Consider the following 20,340-nt stretch of genomic DNA (forward strand, 5'->3'; position numbering starts at 1 on the left):
ATATTCGTATCATATGTTATGCATGGGACAGTTGCTTTCCGGTTCCCACCCACCATCTATAACACAATTTGACTGTTATGATGTCATTACAATTGTACTTTTCATCCGAATTCAATGTTTGATAGATGAAATGCACGTTATTATTGACACATAGTATAGTCCATATTATTTTTGTATAACACGAGGGGCTTCTGCGGCAGTGGGCGGGACCGAGGGATGTTGTGGCCGGTGGTCCTGTCTGTTTCATGCGTGCATGCATTGAACTCTTTTTAGCAACAAATGCTGGCCCAATTACCGTGTTTTTGGTCTAGAATTCGAGCAGGTGCCCTACTCCTTGTGCAAAGGCAAATGTGCACTCACCCTTTAAAACATGCTGCCAAAGCTGCCAGCCTAGGTAACTGGCAGAATGGGTGTTGGCTCCTTACCCAGCTTCCCCACAGACACAACCAATGATGCAGTACATGAACAAGAAGCCGGCAAGCTCTAGAGCAATCTTAATTACCAGCTTATAATAAACACGCCCATAATAAAAGCCAACTTGTATGATCTGTTGGGGCTTCACAAATTCGTGACATGTATGCTTCAGTTCTCTAATTATTGCAGCTCTTATCGGCTCATTTCATTGGTTCTTTTATGCTTCTTCGAATTTTGGTGGTCCACACGGCATTCGGTCTACCGTTGGGATCCATGACACTTGTGCTTTTCCTATCCTTATCCCATACTAAGATGCGAAGAGGTCTAAATGAAGAAAATTGCCAGACTAGCTTGGACCTACATGCTTTGTCAAGATGCTAAAATTCAACATCCAGAAAACATTAACATAATCGGTTAGGTATCGGCTTAGAGGGTGGTTTATTAAACCCAAGGCACCCTTCCCTGGATAGCAAGTTTTTAAGGGGGAGTTCTACCTCGTGGGTTCAATAACATCAGAACAGACCTTGTAAAATCAGACCAGATGATTGTATGCAACAACATACTCACAGAAGATAGAACTTAGAAGTTCCCTCCAACATGAAAGATTACATGCAAATCGTTAACAGCTCTACATTGTTTGGCCTAATAAAAAGCTTCAGAAATCTTTCTTAAGAGACATGGCTATGAGCTTGTCCCAAAGAAGATAAATTTCAGCATCAGTTTACAATTACAAATCAGTAGCTTAGTTTGGATATCGGGCAAGAAATTGTGGCTCAAAAGTCCCGAGGAAGGTTTAGAAGGCAAGTTTGTCATAAAAGCAACCACTGGAAATCCACAAATTAGTTTATTGCCTTGCTTCCACCGAATGGAATGAAACTATCCTGTGAGTTAAATTCCTACAACAGAACACGAAAGGGATGCATCAGTATCAAATATAATTGAGAAAATAAAGAGTTCAAAATCCTATTGAAAGAGTAGTGAAATGGCATAAAACAGGACATACAAGCTGGCTCAGTCCAAATTCTGGAGGTGTATCGAGTTCGATGTTTGCAGGATCATGGACTAGCATCTGACACTCCTCCAAATCCTTCTTCAAATGTTCAGATCCTAACCGAGCATAATCAGAAAGACCAGGTTTTCCCTTTGATGTTCCATCATTCGCATTTCCATCAGACTGGCTGTTCAAGAACTCCTCGCATAGAGTCAGCGCTTCTGCTAGTTGTTGCGTATCCAAGATATTCTGCGATAAGCCATTCTGCGATTCACTGTCCCACCATTTGCGGTCGTCTCCTGCTTGACTTCCATTATCATTATTACCAACCATCATATTAGCATGATTTTCTGCTTCGATTTTATCATTAGAACCGGGGTTTTCACATAAAGGTTGAACCTCTTCCACATGCCTTATCTCAGATTGCTTCCATTATGAGGAAAAGTATAAGGAGGAGAAGAAGCCAGGAAAAAAAACAACTGTCAGGATTTCCTTCCAACAGAGGACGTGTATAAATGTAAAGAGAAGATACTTTCAATAGCTTCTATTTTTCATTTTTTATTAATTTAAATTGTTGCCATTATGAAATGTAGCCAAAAATTCTAGATTGTTCAATATGAATTAAGTCATGAAAGAAAGCAGCTGATTTCACACTACTAGTCAGATAGAGAATTGTACCTGATCAAATGCATCTGTAGTAGGAGACTCTTGTCGTGGGCCAAAATCAGGATGCCTTTCAGTACGAGGTGGGTCTGGAGTCACTGACTTAGGAGTGACTGGATCTACTTTTGGAATGATGGCACCAGTGCTTTCAAGAATATCTTGTTCAATTTTATCACCATACTTGGCCTGTTGCTGCTGATAAAATATTTTAGATATAACATAGTTGTCATCCTTTTCATCCTCCTCTGTTCCCAAGTGATACTGGTGCATCACCCAATTAGTTTTCTCAGGTTTCCCTCCCCTGACCATGCTCATATAGAGAACCATAATCTTCTTACACCCTTTTTGAACCCCATCTAACATCACTGGTTTAGTCCTGCCAGTCTTGTGCCAGCGCACCTCACCAAAATCATCACCATTTATCTTTCTACGCTTTCGAGTTCCAGTACTGTAAGCCTTGATAGCTCTATAAAAGAAGTGTGCTGCACTTCCATCTTGCTTAACACCTAAAATTTTTGAATTTTTGAAAACAAATTTAGTGAAGATAATTAAGGATCAAAATAGAAAATGAGACTAAACTCTCGTTACCCACCTGGCAAATTCTGAGGATGGGTGTAACAGATTCCACCATCTTGATCAACAGTTGGGATGAACTCATCAATAAATGGATGGGGATTCAAGCCTTCCAAACCAGCTTTTGCAAGTAAATGCCATATAATTTCTTGATCAGATGGGTCAAATTTCACACCCCTGGGTAATCCTGGCCACTCGTGAGCAACCTGGAAACAGAAAAGGTCTATAAGTTGTAATACAATTTTCAGAGGAATTCAAGTCTATAGGAACCCCAAACTTAAGTGCTGTATCTCTGATGTGAGTCAAGTCTCAACAAGCTGAACACAAGGTGATTGGACCTCTGATGCGGTATATGGGTAACTAGTGACTTGGTTTGGGCAGGGCAGGGGTCTAGATCAAACACCAGAGGAGTTAGATGTGGCACCATCCAAGCCCCAACTCAAATGGACAAGAAAAAGCTTCTCAACCAGCACAATTATAAATATCACAGTTGGATAAAATATAAAGTCAATCAACTATCTATAATAGCCCGGCCTTCTGTTATTTCATTATTATCACATTCTGAAAACAACTAACTCCCTCAAGTTAATATCAAGATCAGTAAGGTAGATCAACTTGAAGCAATCATATTGCACCGTGAAGGAGAAAATTTGAAAGCTCTAATTGCATATAGGAAATTCCCAGGTCCTGAAGCAACTCAGTCAAACTGAAACTTTAGCAGAAGGAAAGGAGCATCATTCAAATCCAATTATGAATCTGATTTAGACCGCTGCCCCACAAAAAAAAAGCACTGTTAGAGGTAGAAACATCCAGTATTGGATGGGTTTCAACCCAAGCTTGAGAAGCAACAAAAGTTTCTGAAGAAATACATGTTCGTAGATAAATAGAAAGTTTGCAAGATCTTGCTCCATCAGTTGCAAATAACATACTCACTCAAAATGTTCTTAGTTCAGCAAAAATAGTAAATAACATGTGTAAATAGTATATGTTTAAGCCATTACAAAATGCTCATTCACGATACTAGATTTCACACTATCATGATTCAGTTAATTGTGAATAGAACTATAAAAGCAAGAAATATACATCACTGTTGTCGATGACATGGTGACAATTGGGACAAGCTTTTGTAGGATTGCTCTTCCATTTAACTCTTTCCGGATCACCTGTGCCAGATGCACTCTTGATCTTTGTAGCAATTCTGTTACTGTCCACCAACCATGATGGTCTGCAGAGCATAAAAATAATTGTCCAGTCAAAAAAGAAAAATAATCATATAAAACAACGTAATCAGATACCAAAACTACTAATAGCTTTTCTCTCAAATCACCAATAACTATCAGTGAAATCCAATTTTGAGACGGATACCTCAGTTTTGTATACATATACAAACTAAATGCCAGGTCTGGATATATGCTTCTTTAATTTTAATCAGGTTCAGACCTCTGTATTTATGAAATACAGAGTTGAACTATGGCCACACATTTACAGCGCTCTGGATGTATTACATATATTCCATAGCATTCCTTGTGACTGTAATGATCTCTTGAGATTTAACTGAGCTAACCAGGTATATAATCATTTTCAGCTGCAGGCATCCGTGCCGTGCTGTATAAAATCCCAACTCGCCCTTTTACAGCACTGTAGGAGCTTTACAGCGTTGTAAACATACCTTGATCAAAATTTAATTTAAACTACAGTGCTGTAAGGCTTTGTACTCAAGCAAATTACTTGAACCGATTAATCAAAATTTACTTTAATCTAGAAAGTCGTGCATCGTCAAAATATATATTCATATGATTTAGTCATCAAAACATTTTTGAAAATTTTGTATATTGATTCATTCTTGTTCACTTACTTATTTTATTTTATTTTAATTTTACTCCAAACTTATCAAAAATCGAAACTTGGTGCATAATACTCTCGTGGAATCAAAATGTTAGCAACTGTATCAAAACGAAATCATAGGCTTGGAGAAAAATACGATCAATGTCACTGCTAATTCTCACTTCTCACTCCGATGCTATCATCAAATACTATAATTGATCAGTCAATGAACAAACTAATAACGTAAATCACTTCAATCAATATAACCTAGTAACCTACAGCACTGAAACATATGAATACAAATAAATCTAAAAGCTAAAAAAAAAAATTAAAAAAAAAGGAAAGAAAAGAGAAAACTACAACTGATTTATGAGCTTAAGACAAAACAAAACTCGATCTAGACGATCTGTTTTTTGCACAAGATTTAATAATAAAAATAAAGTTGAGGGCTTACCCAGCCATCACTTTTTGCTCTGCTTCGCTTCTTTGGCTTTAATTTTTGGTATATTCTTAATTGAAACGAAAATGAAATATTCCGTAATACACTGGCAGCAACTTTCCCCCTATTATTGTTATTATTTTTAAAATTAATTAAATATTATTATTTGTTTTGATTATTTCTTCCTTTAGTTCTGTACGACTAGGAGAGAGGAAAAATCTTTACAAGTTTTATGCAATTTTTTTTTTTTTTTTAAATTTGTAATTTCGAGTTGAGGATAAAGGCGCTTGTTGAAGTTGAAGTGAGTAAGGGCGGTAAAAATGATTGAGTGCGACTCAGTCGCTGTATGGCGTTGACTTACCTACGATGGTATTTGTGGGCTTCCAAAGTCAACCAATAAGAAATTGTGGGCTTCTCATCTTCATTTGGGCTTCTCAAGTTGTTCGATTGTCTTGTTACAAATGCTAGAAATGAAGCCTTTTTTTTTTTTTTTAATAATTAGAAATGAAACTTGATCTTAGTCGGCCCATTTTGAGGGAAGCTGAGGATTCGAACATTTGTGGGACCTGTATCTGTCCAAATGGAATAAGACATTGTCGATGATCGCACAGCTAGTGAAGACGATACCGATGTAGTTATATACATTAAGTGCGATTTTGTTAGAATTTTATGATAGAAAATACATTGTAAATGATACGTAAATAACAGGATCTTGAACTAGAAACTATATATGTATAAATTCGTACTATAGGCCAGGGCGGGAACAAGCCAAGTAGCCAACTTTGACTATATAGGAGCTAAAGAATTTATATAAAAAAGCTCGATGTATTTCATTATGCTCATTCATAAGATAATCCTATGTTTATTGACGTAATCTGGGATCAAGTTGTAAAGAATTTAGATTATCGTCTTTTCTTGATTCAATTCATGGAGATTGAGGGATACGCTACTTCTAATCAGTGGTTAAATATTCAACAATAAAGAAGTTATATTTTTTTATACATCTTTTCTCTTAAAGAATACATATAGTCTTTTGTGACTTATGCATAACCTAAGAAAAAATTATTTTTATATATAAAGGTTATTAAATTACTAATTATGCAATGGCAAAGAATTATTAATTATAAAAATAAGTGGACATTCAATTACTTTTTAATTTCTAGTAAGTGGAGAGGAGATACTTTTTTTATTTTATTTCTAATTTGGCTAGTTATTAACTATTTATTGATGCAGAAAACTAGAAACTAGAAACTCATTGTTTTAGCATCAAGACAATCACAAACTAATAGTAATAAAATCAATGTTCAAGGTCAAGATTTACCATCAATTGAGAAGTTTTTCTAGTTTGTCAGCCAATCAAACACCACCCATGGATAAGAAAGTGGGCATTCTTCGTTTAAGTTTTGGATAAGAAAATTTCAATTCAATATTTATTCATTAATGATAACTTTCTATTTAGGTCTTCTTCTTCGGCTCTTCTTCCTTTTTTTTAATTATATAACTAGACAACAATGTAAAAAGTATACAAAATAGGAATTTGATTGATATCAATTTTTTTTAGTATAAAATATTGAATGTTAAAATTTTTTAATTTTTTAAGGGGTACAATTATTTTTTTTTTCAATCAAAGAAAAAAAAATATATATCTAAATTGCGTCATCACATATTAATCTCAACTAGGTCCCAACAGATTTCTGATATGAAATACCAATAGATTATGATATACTATTGAAAAGAAAAAAGTTGGAATGCCATTTTGATTACTTAGACAAATGGCAGGAGAGGTTTTGATATTTTTCAAATGTTAAGAGTGGACTGATAATTAACCTAAGCGTGTAAATTTATTTGATTCATAATGAAATATTGAGAATCATGTTTACAAAACATAACAACCAATAATTCTTTCCTCTTATTATAAAAAAAAAAAATCCTAAGAAAACATAGTTATAGTTTTATATGATTACATCATAATAAATAATTGAGTAATAATATTTGATCCCCTTAATTTATCTCATTGGTCTATATTTTTCTCATTTAACTTAAAATGACCAAAAACGCCTACCAAAATTTTTTTTTCAAAATTTATCCTTCCTTTTCTTTTTGTTCTCCCTCCTTTACCGATTTTCTATGATTAAAAATTGATGAAAGCTTTTCATCTTTTGATCTTATGGCATTTCTTTGATTCGGATGAATGATTACACAAAACCGTACCTGAATTTATTTTTTTATTTTTTTATCATGTTTATGGGTGGTCAGGCTTAAGCTTGTGCTTATAATCGATTGTAGCCAAATGATTAGGCGGAATGCAATTTTCACGGCTTAGTTTGATAATTAAGTAACTCAAATAAGATGATCATTATCAAATCTTTGGATTTCCCATATTGAAAACCCCGAAACTAAGATGATCATTATAAAATCTTTGGATTTCCCATATTGAAAACTCCGAAACCAATTTTGTTTTGTATGCTGATTCTATCATGCAACAAGAAAATAAAAGCATGGAGCCATTGCTGGCATTAAATTGCTAAATAAGGGCTGTTAGAAAGAGAAATTGATGAGTAAGTGTAATTTTAGAAATAAATTAAGTTAATTAAGAAGTGAAGGCTAATGACATTATTTATGGGGGTCACTTATCACCACTCTAAATAATTTGACAAAGGGGGTAAAATAAAAAAAAAAAACAACAGTAGAGTGACAATGATGAATTTAAAACCATTATAAGGTGGTAATGGTATTTTTTCCATTTGCAAACTAAATTCATATTAGTAGTCGATGTCCCTATATTAAAAAATATATATACATATAGGTCATGTTATGCTACATTATACATAACTTATAGTAACCCATGAGTTATCACCTAAAAACTGAAAAGTTACATCATATGAAACATTTGAGTTGTCATAGATATCAACTCATGGGTTTATGTCTATAGTCTACATGTTAGGCTATTTGCCAATTAATTGATACGGTTAACAATTTATTTATTTTCTTATTCAATGTCTCTTAGCTCTCCCTAATCAAGTAATCAATAATTATCTACAATTCGTAAAAATAAAAATAAAAATCATTAATTTTTTATTCATTAATCAACAAAAAACACCATTGATTTTTATTTCATTAATCGACAAAAAGTACTGACACAACTTTAATTATTAATTTTTTAGTATATCTTTCTCTCGCTCGCGCTCGCGCGTATGCTTTGTTTGGAATTAAGGTGCCATATATATATATATAAAGCAAAAATTGATAGTATATACTATCATGCTAGTGTGGAATCAAATCAACTAAATTTTTAAAGCATAACAATTAGTGTTTACTAAATATTTTAGTATTGTACATTTTAAGGAGCTAGAGCTGCCCGACCTTAATATCAAACATGATGTTAATAAGAATAAGATTCGCTTAGTTTAATTTATGTACATATAATCCTTCTATTGGAAAAATATATTAGTTCAATATATCTCCTAAATCAATCAATTTATATTTTGACAGCAAATAAATTGATATATACATTACTTGGTGATTAATTAAGGCAGTTTTTGGGTAGGAAAAACAAAAAAAACAAAATTACATACTGTGTCTGTGAAAAAGAAGGAATAAACAGCTTGCAACTAAGTTGCAACTGTGATCTTTCCATTGTTGACAAAACAACTTTCTCTTGTTAAATCACAGCATTCAATTGCCTATGATATATATTTTTTTATTTTAACTTGACAAAAAATTGTCTCAAGTTGAACTTCGTAACCAGCTGAATTTATGCGAAGGCATAAAAATAATATTGGAGTTATAGACCAGCAAATTTACTTTTCACACACGAGATTCTCAGCTACCTGTCGGGCATAGAAAACTGACCTAAGCTTCAACCTCATTAAATAGTTAAACTTATATAATATTGGAGTTAATTAAGGACTAGATATCAAGATTGCGCCAACCGCTCCAATATATAGAAATTATATATATAGAGAGAACCACTTGGTTATTTAGTGGTACACCATTTTTCTTGATCTCATCATTGTGAGTAAGTCTGAGTTTCTTATATGTATATTGTTGACTTAATTTTTTTTTCAAAATAATTAAATAAATTTTTAGACTCACATATCTAAATTTTGCCATCACAAAGCTTATTTGATATTTCATTAAATAAGAGAGAAAAAAAAAGGACAAAAGCATATATAGTTATGAAAGCAATAGATACCTACATAATTAAACAACAGCTACTTATATAATTGTCTAACCCACCATATGTAGTAATAGTTTCAAAAAATAAAAGAAAATAAATAAAAACCGCCCTCGAATTTTCGAAATTTAAAATTGGATATTGATATTGGTTGAAGGGTAGTTGAGCACTTAAAAACTTGTACCACATTAATTAGTTAGGCCCCTTAGGCTTCCTTAGATATACAATTCATAACTTGCATGGATTTTCAAAAGCTCGTCAGTTTGTATCCCTTTATATGCATAAGGGGAATAAAGTAGCATATCGTGACTAAACACAAAGATGACTGTGTCAAATGGTATCACAACAGGCAAGAGCAGAGTTCTGGTCGTCGGAGCAACCGGTTTCATCGGCCGGTTTGTAACCGAGGCCAGCCTCGCCTCCGGTAGACCCACCTATGTTCTCGTCCGGCCAAGTCCCGGTAGCTCTTGTAACAAGGCTAAAATTGTGGAAGCATTCAAAGACAAGGGCGCTTTCTTATTACGTGTACGTTGTACATGGTTTTCATGGTTGTTTCTTTTCATTTTTGCATGGGACTTTGAGACATTCTTCAAATAACTCTTTTGCCATTTCTTGTTTGTGTTACAGGGAACAGTAAGTGACAGAGAACTAATGGAGAAAATATTAAAAGAGCATGAGATTGAGATAGTCATATCAGCTGTTGGCGGTGAGCAAGTTAAGGACCAGCTCCCTCTAATTGACGCCATCAAAGCCGTTGGCACCATTAAGGTATATTTATATATATACTGTTTTGAACTTATTAAATGGTATCTTTGAACAAAATTCCTGGCTACTGTCGTCCCTGTCCCTTTGCGTTGCAGAGATTTTTGCCGTCAGAGTTTGGTCACGACGTGGACAGGGCTGATCCGGTGGAGCCGGGGCTAGCAATGTACAAAGAAAAGCGCAGAGTAAGGCGAGTGATTGAGGAAATGAAGGTGCCCTACACTTACATTTGCTGCAACTCCATCGCCTCATGGCCTTACTACGACAATCACCACCCTTCGGAGGTTCTTCCTCCGTTGGATCAGTTTCAAATCTACGGTGACGGGACCGTCAAAGGTGCTTGTCACATGAATTCTCTCTTCTTCTTTTTTTTTTGAATTTTCATTTTTATTTTTGTGTTCACAATTTGTTTGCTTTAGAAGAGAATCTTGCCTATTAAAGAATATCAAAGCCTGGATTATGAAAGCAAGTATATGTCTTACCGCCTCGGCCAATCGTATAAAAGTTTTTTTCTCCTAAATTTAGTAGTAAAGTGTCATCACATTTCTAGTTAGAGTACCAATACAACTGTTCCTCTTCACAAATGAAAGTGGCCTTTCACCTTGCAGATATTTTATTTTCATGATATAATATAATCTTATCCTTGAAGGGGGGGTCGGGGGGCGGGGGGAGGGGGTTAGCCTAGACCATTGAATATTATTATATTATTTGGCTAATATTTTATAATGAAAATATATAGGAGTAGATTAGGTTAATATTCATGGACTTTCATGAATTACTGTTCTTAATTCATAACATTTTAAGTGGGATGCAGTGGATGTGACACCTTTCAAGTAAGTTAGCAAATAATTTTAAAATAATTTAATTTATTATTATATAATTCACTTAATGAGTGCCATCTCATTTGAGGTGACAATTTTGAGATAAATTTAAAAAAAAAATGTTTGATGAAGAGAAACACGAGAGAAATACGAAAGAAATAAAAAAGAAAATAGTAGAGAAAAAGTGAGTGAGTAGAGAGAGAGAGTAAAATTCTCTCGTATTTCTCTTATGTTTCTTTACACATAGCACTGTTCATTTTAAAATATGTAACAATATGGCTACCTCAATTTTTTTTTTCAATAAAGAATAAAGATGGCCTTGATGTCCTGTCGGTCGGATTGAATTTTGCACATAATTCTTTTTTCTTCTTTTTAGAAGAGTAATTTAATGTCTGCACATCATTTTATACTGAGGGACGTTGTCGCATGACTATATCTATTAATCCATAGCTTCATCACTACTCGAGTTAGCAGTTGCTCTCGTAGAATGGACAAAGATACTATTTCGAATCTTGATCATTCCCGCTGCATTTAATCCTTATTATTATTGTACTGATTGCAGGAAATGAGATAATTTTTTTTTTCCTTTTTCTTGTAGCGTATTTTGTTGCAGGCACTGACATTGGAAAATTCACAATGAGAATTGTTGATGACATCCGAACTCTAAACAAGACAGTTCATTTTAGGCCACCCTGCAATTATTATAACATAAACGAGCTTGCATCCTTGTGGGAAAAGAAAATTGGACGAACTTTACCCAGAGTTATTGTCACTGAAAATGATCTTCTAGCTGCAGCCGCAGGTTCATTCTAATCCATTTTCTATTAGCTACTCTGAATCCTTATTTTGTGTACTTTCAATGTTTGTACTTCGTCTTTTGTTGCAGAGAATCGTATACCGCAAAGTGTTGTTGCATCATTCACCCATGACATTTTCATAAGAGGGTGTCAAGTTAATTTTTCATTTGATGGCCCGAATGATATTGAAGTGACCAATCTCTATCCGGATGAACAATTTCGTACGTTGGATGATTGCTTCAGTGATTATCTCATCAATTTGAAGGGCAAATCCATGGATAATGTTGCTTAAATCACTACCAAACTATGATTTGGAAAGATGATTAAATAACATTGGGAGGTAATTTGTTCACCATCCTTTGTTTTCTTTTTTCTTTTTAATTCTATAAATTGTTTTAAGGAATGTACTAAATTTCAAAACTTTATGACTGTTTGGTGATTTTCCTTATTGATTAGACTTCATAATTGTTTGGTGATTTTCATTGTAAGTAGTTCGCACATTCTTTTGAATCATTTTTCTTTCGGGCTCATTAATTGTTCTCAAAGTGCTTATCCCTTTGTACAGTTTCCAATCTGATCATTTACACAAGAAAGGCTCCAAGTCACTGCAACATAACACTAACAAAAGCACTTTCATTGAACTGTTCAACTTCATATATACAAATCTCAAAAATGATGTTAAATTCTCACATCATGATGAGAAATTCATTTGCAGTTCTCACGCTTGCTTCATCTAAAATCACAAGCAACAAATACAGTTTCCCAAACTGTTTCCTTCCCCCCCCCCCCCCCCCCCCCCCCCTCCCTGGTATCAGAGGAGAACACCTTCTATTCTTAAGTTTCTGCACATAAATTGAAGCTAAACATCGTATATAGGTAGTCGTTCTTCGATAAAGACACGGCAGATAGGACATTTCTTACACTTCTCACCACAGGTTCTGAAACGAAAATTGATAAAACGGGAATAAAGAAGCAAACACGAAAGGGAGCAAAACTCTAAACCAGTTATTATAGCATCAAATTAAGTCCCAAATGGGAAGACTCAATATGTATGCATGAGGACGGTACAAACTCCGAAAAAGACTATTATAATGAAAATAGCTCACTATATCATATTGTGACCCACGCCCACATGAACTCATGCTATATGCTCTGTAAACAAAATGAGCAGTACTGACAGCAGAGTTGATGAAAGTACCTGCATAGGATGTGATGCCTGCATGGAAGCAAGAGTATATTGATCTGTTCTTCGAAACAAATTCTGCATAGGATCTTTTCCTGAAAATCATTAAATCAGTATGTGAGAAATGAACAGATACTAAATCTGAAACAATGAATGCGCAGAACAGTGACTAAAAAGAACATTGAAGAACAAATTTTTGTTCTAACTATACAGTTTGAAGTCTTTCATATTCCTGCTGGCTGTACTTTGTGATTTCACTTTGTGCACTAAGTGCTGCTTGCAATTTCCAAATCTGCAATGAGGAAGATAAATGAATGAATAAATAAAGATGAAGATGCCGTCGAAGATCACAAAATGCTAAATAAAACATATAACTTCAGCCTAAATAAATAAATAAATAAAAGCCATTGCAAATAGATAAAATAATTGCTAAAATGAGAAGATACAAGGAAAAGAGAGAGCAGAATTTTAGTCCATTGCTCAATAAGCAGTATTTACCTCATCAATAAGGCCTGATTTCGGCATTTTTTTCACAATTTCTGGGGGAAAAGTGTTGTATCTGAATAATAAGGATGAACAGAACGATTAGCAAAGGGAAAAAAAAACCTTCCCATAACCTATGTAATACTGTCAACTGTGTTATCAGACATATTACAAAAACAACCAGAAAGCTTGGAGAAATCAAAATGTCATAAGCAAACTGCAAGCAAAAACTATTCGTCAAAGTAATTTATAAATTATTTTGTTGGCAAAATTAAAACGTTAACAATAATAGTTTTTGGCCGAAACAGATGAATGAAAATTTAAGCCTCATAAATGCATGAAAGGTAAAGATGAACATGGACAAGAGGCAAAGCAATATCATTTTCATTTCATCCTCCCACTCTGTGCAAGAGAAAACAAGTCCATACTATTCTGTCCCTAGACATTTGACTATCCAGTAGCAATTGAAAATATGCTATAACGTTATCATATATCCTGGCCGTTTGATGCCTATACTAACGAAGGCAACTGCCATGAAATATTTGTTGATCCTATACAGACTCCACGATGGCATAACTTAAGTCCATGGAATCAGAAGTGCAATTTTGAGGCCTCTATCATATAGTGCTAATGAGAAACTGAGCACAGAACAGGGATAGCATGGAAACTAGACCCGGTTTTGGTTACCCAGGTGGAATGGATGGATGATACCAGCAGGAGAGTGGCAGGGCAGAATGTGAAGGCTGTGTACATATTGCAGCATGTAAAAACATTTGACAGGAAAACGCTAAATTTTAGTATAAGAAACTAACCCAGAAATTTTAGTCTCAGCACAATAGAGTCCAGCAAGTTCCTCTCGACTTCCTTCATCAATCGACCACCAACCAAGCAGCCTGTAGACAGGAAATAAATGCTTGTGACAGTCTTTTGTTTTGTTCAGCTCAGCAGAGATCCACTGAACGCAAATAAGATTTTGAAGTTACTATACCTTGACCCATGGTGCATGAACCCCAGACAATCACGAGCTTTTGATGCTATACTCCAATATCCAAAAGCAGGACCACTATGCACTAAAAGATAAATTTTCTCGAGTAATCTATATACAGCAAACAAAACTCCAGTGGCTTGTAGCAAAAGAAGAGGAGCAAAAATAACCCCTAATGGGATATTTCTAGCTCTAGATGGTGTTCCCTGACATGACAGAAAAAAAAAAACTCAAGTACTCGTAGAAGTTTTTGAAAATCCATGATCAGACTCTTTTCAAAATTTGTAATACCTCTAAGTACATGAAAAGCATTATCTGGAAACAGATAAATGGGATTTTCATAATATGTCCACCAATGGTTTGTAGGTTACACATTCTACAATTCTGTTGCTGATCATCATCACCAACAACTACAATGCCTCTACTCCAGTCAAGATATCTCACAGCTGTTGTAGAAGAACTGGGTTCTCCAATGCAAGACTGCCTGTGAATTGCCGGATTATACCACTTTGTGCAAACAAGAAATGCAAAGCACTCTGCAATACTGTGAAGCATAAGCAGAATTACTTCCACAGCTAAAGAGACATAATGATCAACACCAATAATAAAACAATGCTGAAAAAAACTGAAACTTTACCCAAAATTTATAAACAAATCCCACCAACCTAGAGTAGCTACGTCACCTGCATGTGGTAATAAAAAGGATATTACAAAAACACCAGAGTATAAATATCATAAGAATTAGTGCATGAATTGTTGTCATGAAGGATTATCTCAGAAAATTAAAACAGATGCACCTAAAAAGAGTTACCCGGATACAACTTGAGAACATGTAATGTACACAAATCTGTGCAACCTATGCATGAACACCAGACTGACTGAATGAAGACTAATTGATGAATCATTATGCATCAAGTTCCTACTGATGTTATCCCCAAGGAAGAAAGAGGCCAAAACGATTGACTCCCCCTCACACCAACCTTGGAGGGGGCATATATATCAAATATTTCTAAACAAAAAATTACTAAATCTTTGAGCATAAATACAATTCTCAGGCCCTTGGCTGTATGTTTAAGCTTTCTAATCACATGACAATTTAATTAGTATCATTGCCATTTGACCTTATAATTTTTTGTTCAATTCTGATGTTCTATTAACTAAATTATAATAAGGGAGTATGATAAAGTTTAAATACTATTGCTATGTCACTACCTATAGTAAGAACTCAAAAAAGTTATAAATGAATGCTGGAATTTTAAGATGATTACACAGGATTACCAGGACATAAGGTATATGAATATAAGGAGTGAAAGAATGAGATTGCAGTACATGTAATTACCATTTCGATAAAGAGGAAAGGTACAACTTACCACACAACTTTAAAAGAGTGAATATTGTTGCAGCAAGGAGGAAAATCATCGATATTGCAACCCAGAAGTGCTAGAAACCAAAGATAGATAATTTAGAATCAAAACTCAGGAGGCTTATCAGCATAATATTGTGCAAAATTACAATATCGTTAAATATTACTCAAATTTCATGCAGCACAACATATCTGTTTATTTCTTTTTGCACAGAGTTGAATTTAAAACATATATATGGTTCAAGTTGCATTGCAATAGTAATCACGGACTAAGAGTCATATAAATCTGAATTGTGGAACAAAATTTGCAATACTGACCCAAATTTCCTTGGATGCTTCAAAATGAGTGCTGCATCCATGCCAGACATTACAAACATTTGGAAAAGTACAATCATTAAAAAGCCTCATGGGAAGTCTTGAAACCCACAATGTAACAGGTTTCAAGATTTACAATACTCTAGTTTACAATGTCCTTATATTGTTGCTAATATTACTTCTTCAATAGCTACTTGACTTACACCACGTAAAAAGAAAGAATTTCCTATCTATTGAAGATATAGCAGTAACCATAAGCCCTAAAAACAGAAGGTTAATCAACTACTGCAAGTTTGTCTGAGAAGACTCAGTCATGTCAAGCTTCTTTTTCTGATTAAGGTTCTATAATAGAACAGCTAAAGTTTTAAACTTCAAAAAAGGGTACACTATGGTCATAAAAGAAATAGCTCAACGAGATTGCTGAAAAAAGTATTCATTAAAATAGAATGCTATGATTGTCAATTCTAATATAAAACAAAATATAAACAGTCAAATACCAAAGAAACATCTCTATGACAATCAGAAAGAAAGGCTGGATAGCAAAACAGAGAAAGGTAACTGGGAGAAGAGGAAGGGAGATAAGAACAGAAAGTGGGAAGGAGATGAGAGAGATAGGAGACAGTAGTGTTCGTAAATTCCTCAAATCAAACCACTCCGTGCTGTTCCAAAGTTAATACCAAAGCTTATTTATAGAAGAAAATCCAATAGTCTAATGAAATTAATGCTGCCTTCCTCACACTTACTATTCTAAGGCATATTATAGTTGCCTCACTGTGGATTTTGAACCATTTCTAGAAAATTCCACACAAGGAGTTGGTCAACAAACTTCAGATCAAGGACAGTATCCTAAAACTTAATATGCAGCAAAAGCATTATTACATCCTTCAAAGAAAAATCTTCTTCTTCATTACATAAAAAATTAATTAGTTTTAATGACTTGGAATCAAGAGATGATTAATTAATGGTAAGAAAATGAGTAATTAACTGAGAAAATTAGATATCTCAATCATATCCTCATCCATTCGATCATCTCCTATATAGATCCTAAAGAACAAGCATCTTTAGGACATGCCAATTCTAAAGATGTTAATTCTAAGGATGTTGTGCCAGTCAATATTGGGGATGATTGAACAGATGAGGATGAGTTCAAGGAATCTAATTTCTTTAATTAATTACTCATTTTCTTATGATTGATTAAATAATTATCTCTTGATTTTGAGTCATTTAAACTCATTAATTTTTCTTCTTTCATAACCTCAACCCACCAAATGATGGTTCCACCAACTACCATGGACAATGGCTCCTATTGATCGTTCATCATTTACAGCCTAAAACCACCAGTTCCCAGTTCCAAAAACATGTGAAATTATCTCTCTTATATTTCTTCATCATCATCACCCACTGGAATATTATCACTGGCACAAACGTGAAAGATTATTATGCTTCAAGGTTTTCACAGTGAAAGTAAGAAATCAAGACTAATGTGTATATTGTGATGGTGATCAATATCGAGTGAATTTCCAAACAAGTAGTAGGAGTTCTAAGTAAGTTTGGCAACATTGTGATTGGATCAGAGATGATGATCCTTGGAACATCAAGAACCGTCGTTGGAAAATAGGGTCCTTGACACCACTAGGCCACTCGTACTATACACAATGATCCACTGAACAAAAACGCGGAAAATAGGGTCCTTGACACCACTAGGCCACTCGTACTATACACAATGATCCACCGAACAAAAACGCAAACGACTTGATAGACAGAGCAATTCAACAATAATAGTTGTCTTTCATAACAGCCATAGCTTGATTGGAATCTAAGCACTAAGGCCGATCCTAGATTAGCTGTTGTTGGAGCACGTCGTCGAGAAATCATGTAGCATCTACCGATCAATTCGTTAATTTATAAAGTAACTATAGACTTACAGGAAGGGTCTCCCATATTGCTTCATCACTGATGCTTTCTTCATCTCCAGGCATTAAAGCTCTGCACATCCTATACTAAAGCAAGCATTTGGTTACTATGGCAAGAGAAAATGTAATAAACAAAATTTTGAGCAGAATAAAGAATTGATACTTAGATCCCACACTTCTTAATATATTGTTTTCTTTCCTCTACCACCATTCAAAAGAAAGTATCCTTTTGGTTAATTTTATATAGGAAGTTATTGATGAAATCACGTATATACTTAAATTTGATTTAGATACAAAGATTCCCCAAATTTACTCAACAATTCACGTTTGGCAAGAAAGGGAAGCCATCGGTTATTTAGGAAATATTTTACAAAAGGGTAGTTTCTATCATAAATGGTAAATAAAATGTGGATTTTATTACAGCTCAACTATTGTACTGCAGGTGGGTCAGAGGAGTTTCTTAAGACATTTCCTGGATTCTTCTAAATTTAGAGTACTAGATTTTGCAGGATATTAAAATATCATCAGCACAATGATCAAATAAATGCTAGTAATGGAAATGGTCACAACAATACTAATCAATGACAACCTTACAGGTAATAAAAGGATGTTACCTGATGTTATCAATCAAAATAGCTGTTTCCAATGCCAGCAAAGGCAGAAAGATAATCTTCAAGTTTACAACTGCAATATTAGCAACAGAAAAAATTGATCAGATGTCAGTAACCAAGGCTTATATGGGCCATGTTATAAATGCCCTAGCTAAACCCATTGACCTTGTAGATAAAGAAAGTAGGTAGATAGAGTCTTAATGTTTGCAGAATAACCAATACAGGGTTTTAACTGATGAAATACTAATATAGACATTCGTTAAAGTCCATTAACATGTCAATTTATGATCAGCAAAGTTAGACGTATTTCATGATTAATTTTAATAATCCTACTCTGTCAGCGTTAACTAGCATGAAGAAATAAAATATAAAATCCTTAGAAAAGAAGCATTGAATGTATCCCCATTAGCAGCTGAACAAGATTATATTGTGGGGGAAGCTGAGCAATTACCATAAGCACCCTCAAGACGTATGCAAAGAAGTAATTCAAATGCAACAAGCAGTGGTGTTGCCACGATGGCATGAGATGGGGCCCACTGTTCAACAGAATGAAGTGCTTAGTCTTGGGTCACTATAGTTAAACAGATAAATAAATTGCTAAGTAAGAAATAGTATCCAAAATAAGATTGAGATATTAAGTCATACTTGGTGATTATGAGGCATCACTGGAGCTGGCAAGGAAAACCTGCCTCGTGCTACAACCACATGAAATAGCCACAAAGGAGAAAAAACAATCCTGCCAGACAGACAAAAGCGAAACACTTTTTAATAAATCTTCAAAAACAAAAAGCATATTCTCCCATTAATAGCCAACATAGGTAGTAAGCACTCCCCTCCCTCCCACCAAAGAAGATAAACAAAGTAGCCTGAATAGATTACTGGCAAAAACAAAAATGAGCATAGATTTCCTAGTTTGCAAGTCAGTGCTCTTCTATAACTGCTTGAAAATTTAAAACTAGATATGTGATAGTGAAGAAAGAGCCATCATGACAACTCATAGCTTTCTTTATAGTTGAATTGCAAGGCAAAAGTGTCAAACCATGCGTCATAGGACCTTGTAGGGGTCCACATGTGTCCCAAGCTCATAATTTTCCAATACCTCCCAATCAAGACAATAGGTGGAAATGATAGATTCAAAATCAGAGCATAATTGCAATACAAGTTCGAAAATCACCACATTACAGCCGAATAATGAAAGCATTCTAGTAGTAGAGTGAAGTGACTTAATGCCGGATGCTACATTGAACAACATGGTTAATCAATAATTTCATATTTGATCGTCTTAACCAGAAAGAGGAGATATTTAACCACAAAACAAAAGAAAGTTTTAAATTTTATATAACAACTCAGCGTGTAGAGTCAGTGAAGCACAAATTAACTTTAAAAAAAAAAAATCAAACACACAGACACGCGCGCGCGTACCATTCTACCATCAATTTATCAAATCGAAAAAAAAAAAAAGAAATTAACGAAATGGGTATCAATAATTTCCCACGAAACGCAAGAATACAATAGAAAGCGCACATCTTTATAGCAGTTTCCTTTTTATCTCTTCAGCTAAACTCAAACAGAACAACAAGATCCTAATTCAAAAAAAAAAGAAAAAGAAAGAGAAATGTAATAGTAATACCATAGAAAAAGAAAAGAAAAGAACTCACCACCAAGAGTGACGCAGTGCATGGTCAAGCTTGAGAGAGAGCAAAAGCGTGAAAGTGAAGAGCAAACCATGCGCTAAAACTGCTTGCAGAGACTTAAACACTCTGCCCCAGCTCGCCACTTGCCTCTGTGTCAACATGATTCTTTTCTTCGAAGAGAGAGAAAAGAAAAATGAAGTTTCGAGCTGAGAATCGAATCACCAATTTCAGAAGATAAAAAAAAAAGATGAATTGCAGAGAAAGGAATAATTAGAATTGAGATGGAAATATCAAAGACGGCGACATCTGATTTTTGAAAACAGAGGTTTCTTAAGTGACATGACTTTGCTTGTACGCATTAAAGAAGAAACCGACTTTTGTTTATTCAAAAT

At 34.5% G+C, this 20,340-nt stretch overlaps 3 protein-coding genes across 4 annotated transcripts; 1 reads left to right on the top strand and 2 right to left on the bottom strand.

Annotated features, from left to right (window-relative positions):
- Positions 1-959: 959 nt before the first annotated feature.
- Positions 960-5,119, bottom strand: LOC102621696 (SUPPRESSOR OF GAMMA RESPONSE 1). Its single transcript, XM_006484345.4, has 6 exons — positions 4,920-5,119; positions 3,725-3,866; positions 2,661-2,847; positions 2,084-2,574; positions 1,418-1,831; positions 960-1,310 (listed from the first exon to the last, which is right to left on the bottom strand). The coding sequence occupies exons 1-6, from the start codon at positions 4,925-4,927 to the stop codon at positions 1,254-1,256; spliced, it is 1,299 nt and encodes a 432-aa protein (XP_006484408.1). The 5' UTR covers positions 4,928-5,119; the 3' UTR covers positions 960-1,253.
- Positions 5,120-9,320: 4,201 nt separating this feature from the next.
- On the top strand, positions 9,321-11,943 carry LOC102621411 (leucoanthocyanidin reductase-like). The gene is made up of 5 exons (XM_006484344.4): positions 9,321-9,606; positions 9,709-9,849; positions 9,942-10,179; positions 11,263-11,466; positions 11,551-11,943. Exons 1-5 carry the CDS (start codon positions 9,403-9,405, stop codon positions 11,751-11,753), a joined length of 990 nt encoding a protein of 329 aa, XP_006484407.1. The 5' UTR covers positions 9,321-9,402; the 3' UTR covers positions 11,754-11,943.
- Positions 11,944-12,074: 131 nt separating this feature from the next.
- Positions 12,075-20,340, bottom strand: LOC102621132 (uncharacterized). 2 transcript variants are annotated; one of them, XM_052439747.1, is made up of 14 exons: positions 19,973-20,340; positions 18,960-19,050; positions 18,766-18,850; positions 18,318-18,387; positions 17,716-17,785; positions 15,483-15,552; positions 14,778-14,795; positions 14,404-14,687; positions 14,116-14,318; positions 13,940-14,020; positions 13,143-13,203; positions 12,856-12,936; positions 12,660-12,739; positions 12,075-12,399 (listed from the first exon to the last, which is right to left on the bottom strand). In XM_052439747.1, the coding sequence occupies exons 1-14, from the start codon at positions 20,107-20,109 to the stop codon at positions 12,321-12,323; spliced, it is 1,410 nt and encodes a 469-aa protein (XP_052295707.1). In that variant the 5' UTR covers positions 20,110-20,340; the 3' UTR covers positions 12,075-12,320. The 2 variants fall into 2 exon arrangements, with proteins under 2 accessions (XP_052295707.1, XP_006484406.1); XM_006484343.4 differs by having other exon boundaries at positions 14,404-14,656; positions 14,750-14,795; positions 19,973-20,337.

The sequence above is a fragment of the Citrus sinensis genome, chromosome 4 (genome assembly GCF_022201045.2).
Source record: "Citrus sinensis cultivar Valencia sweet orange chromosome 4, DVS_A1.0, whole genome shotgun sequence".
NCBI lineage: Eukaryota > Viridiplantae > Streptophyta > Magnoliopsida > Sapindales > Rutaceae > Citrus > Citrus sinensis.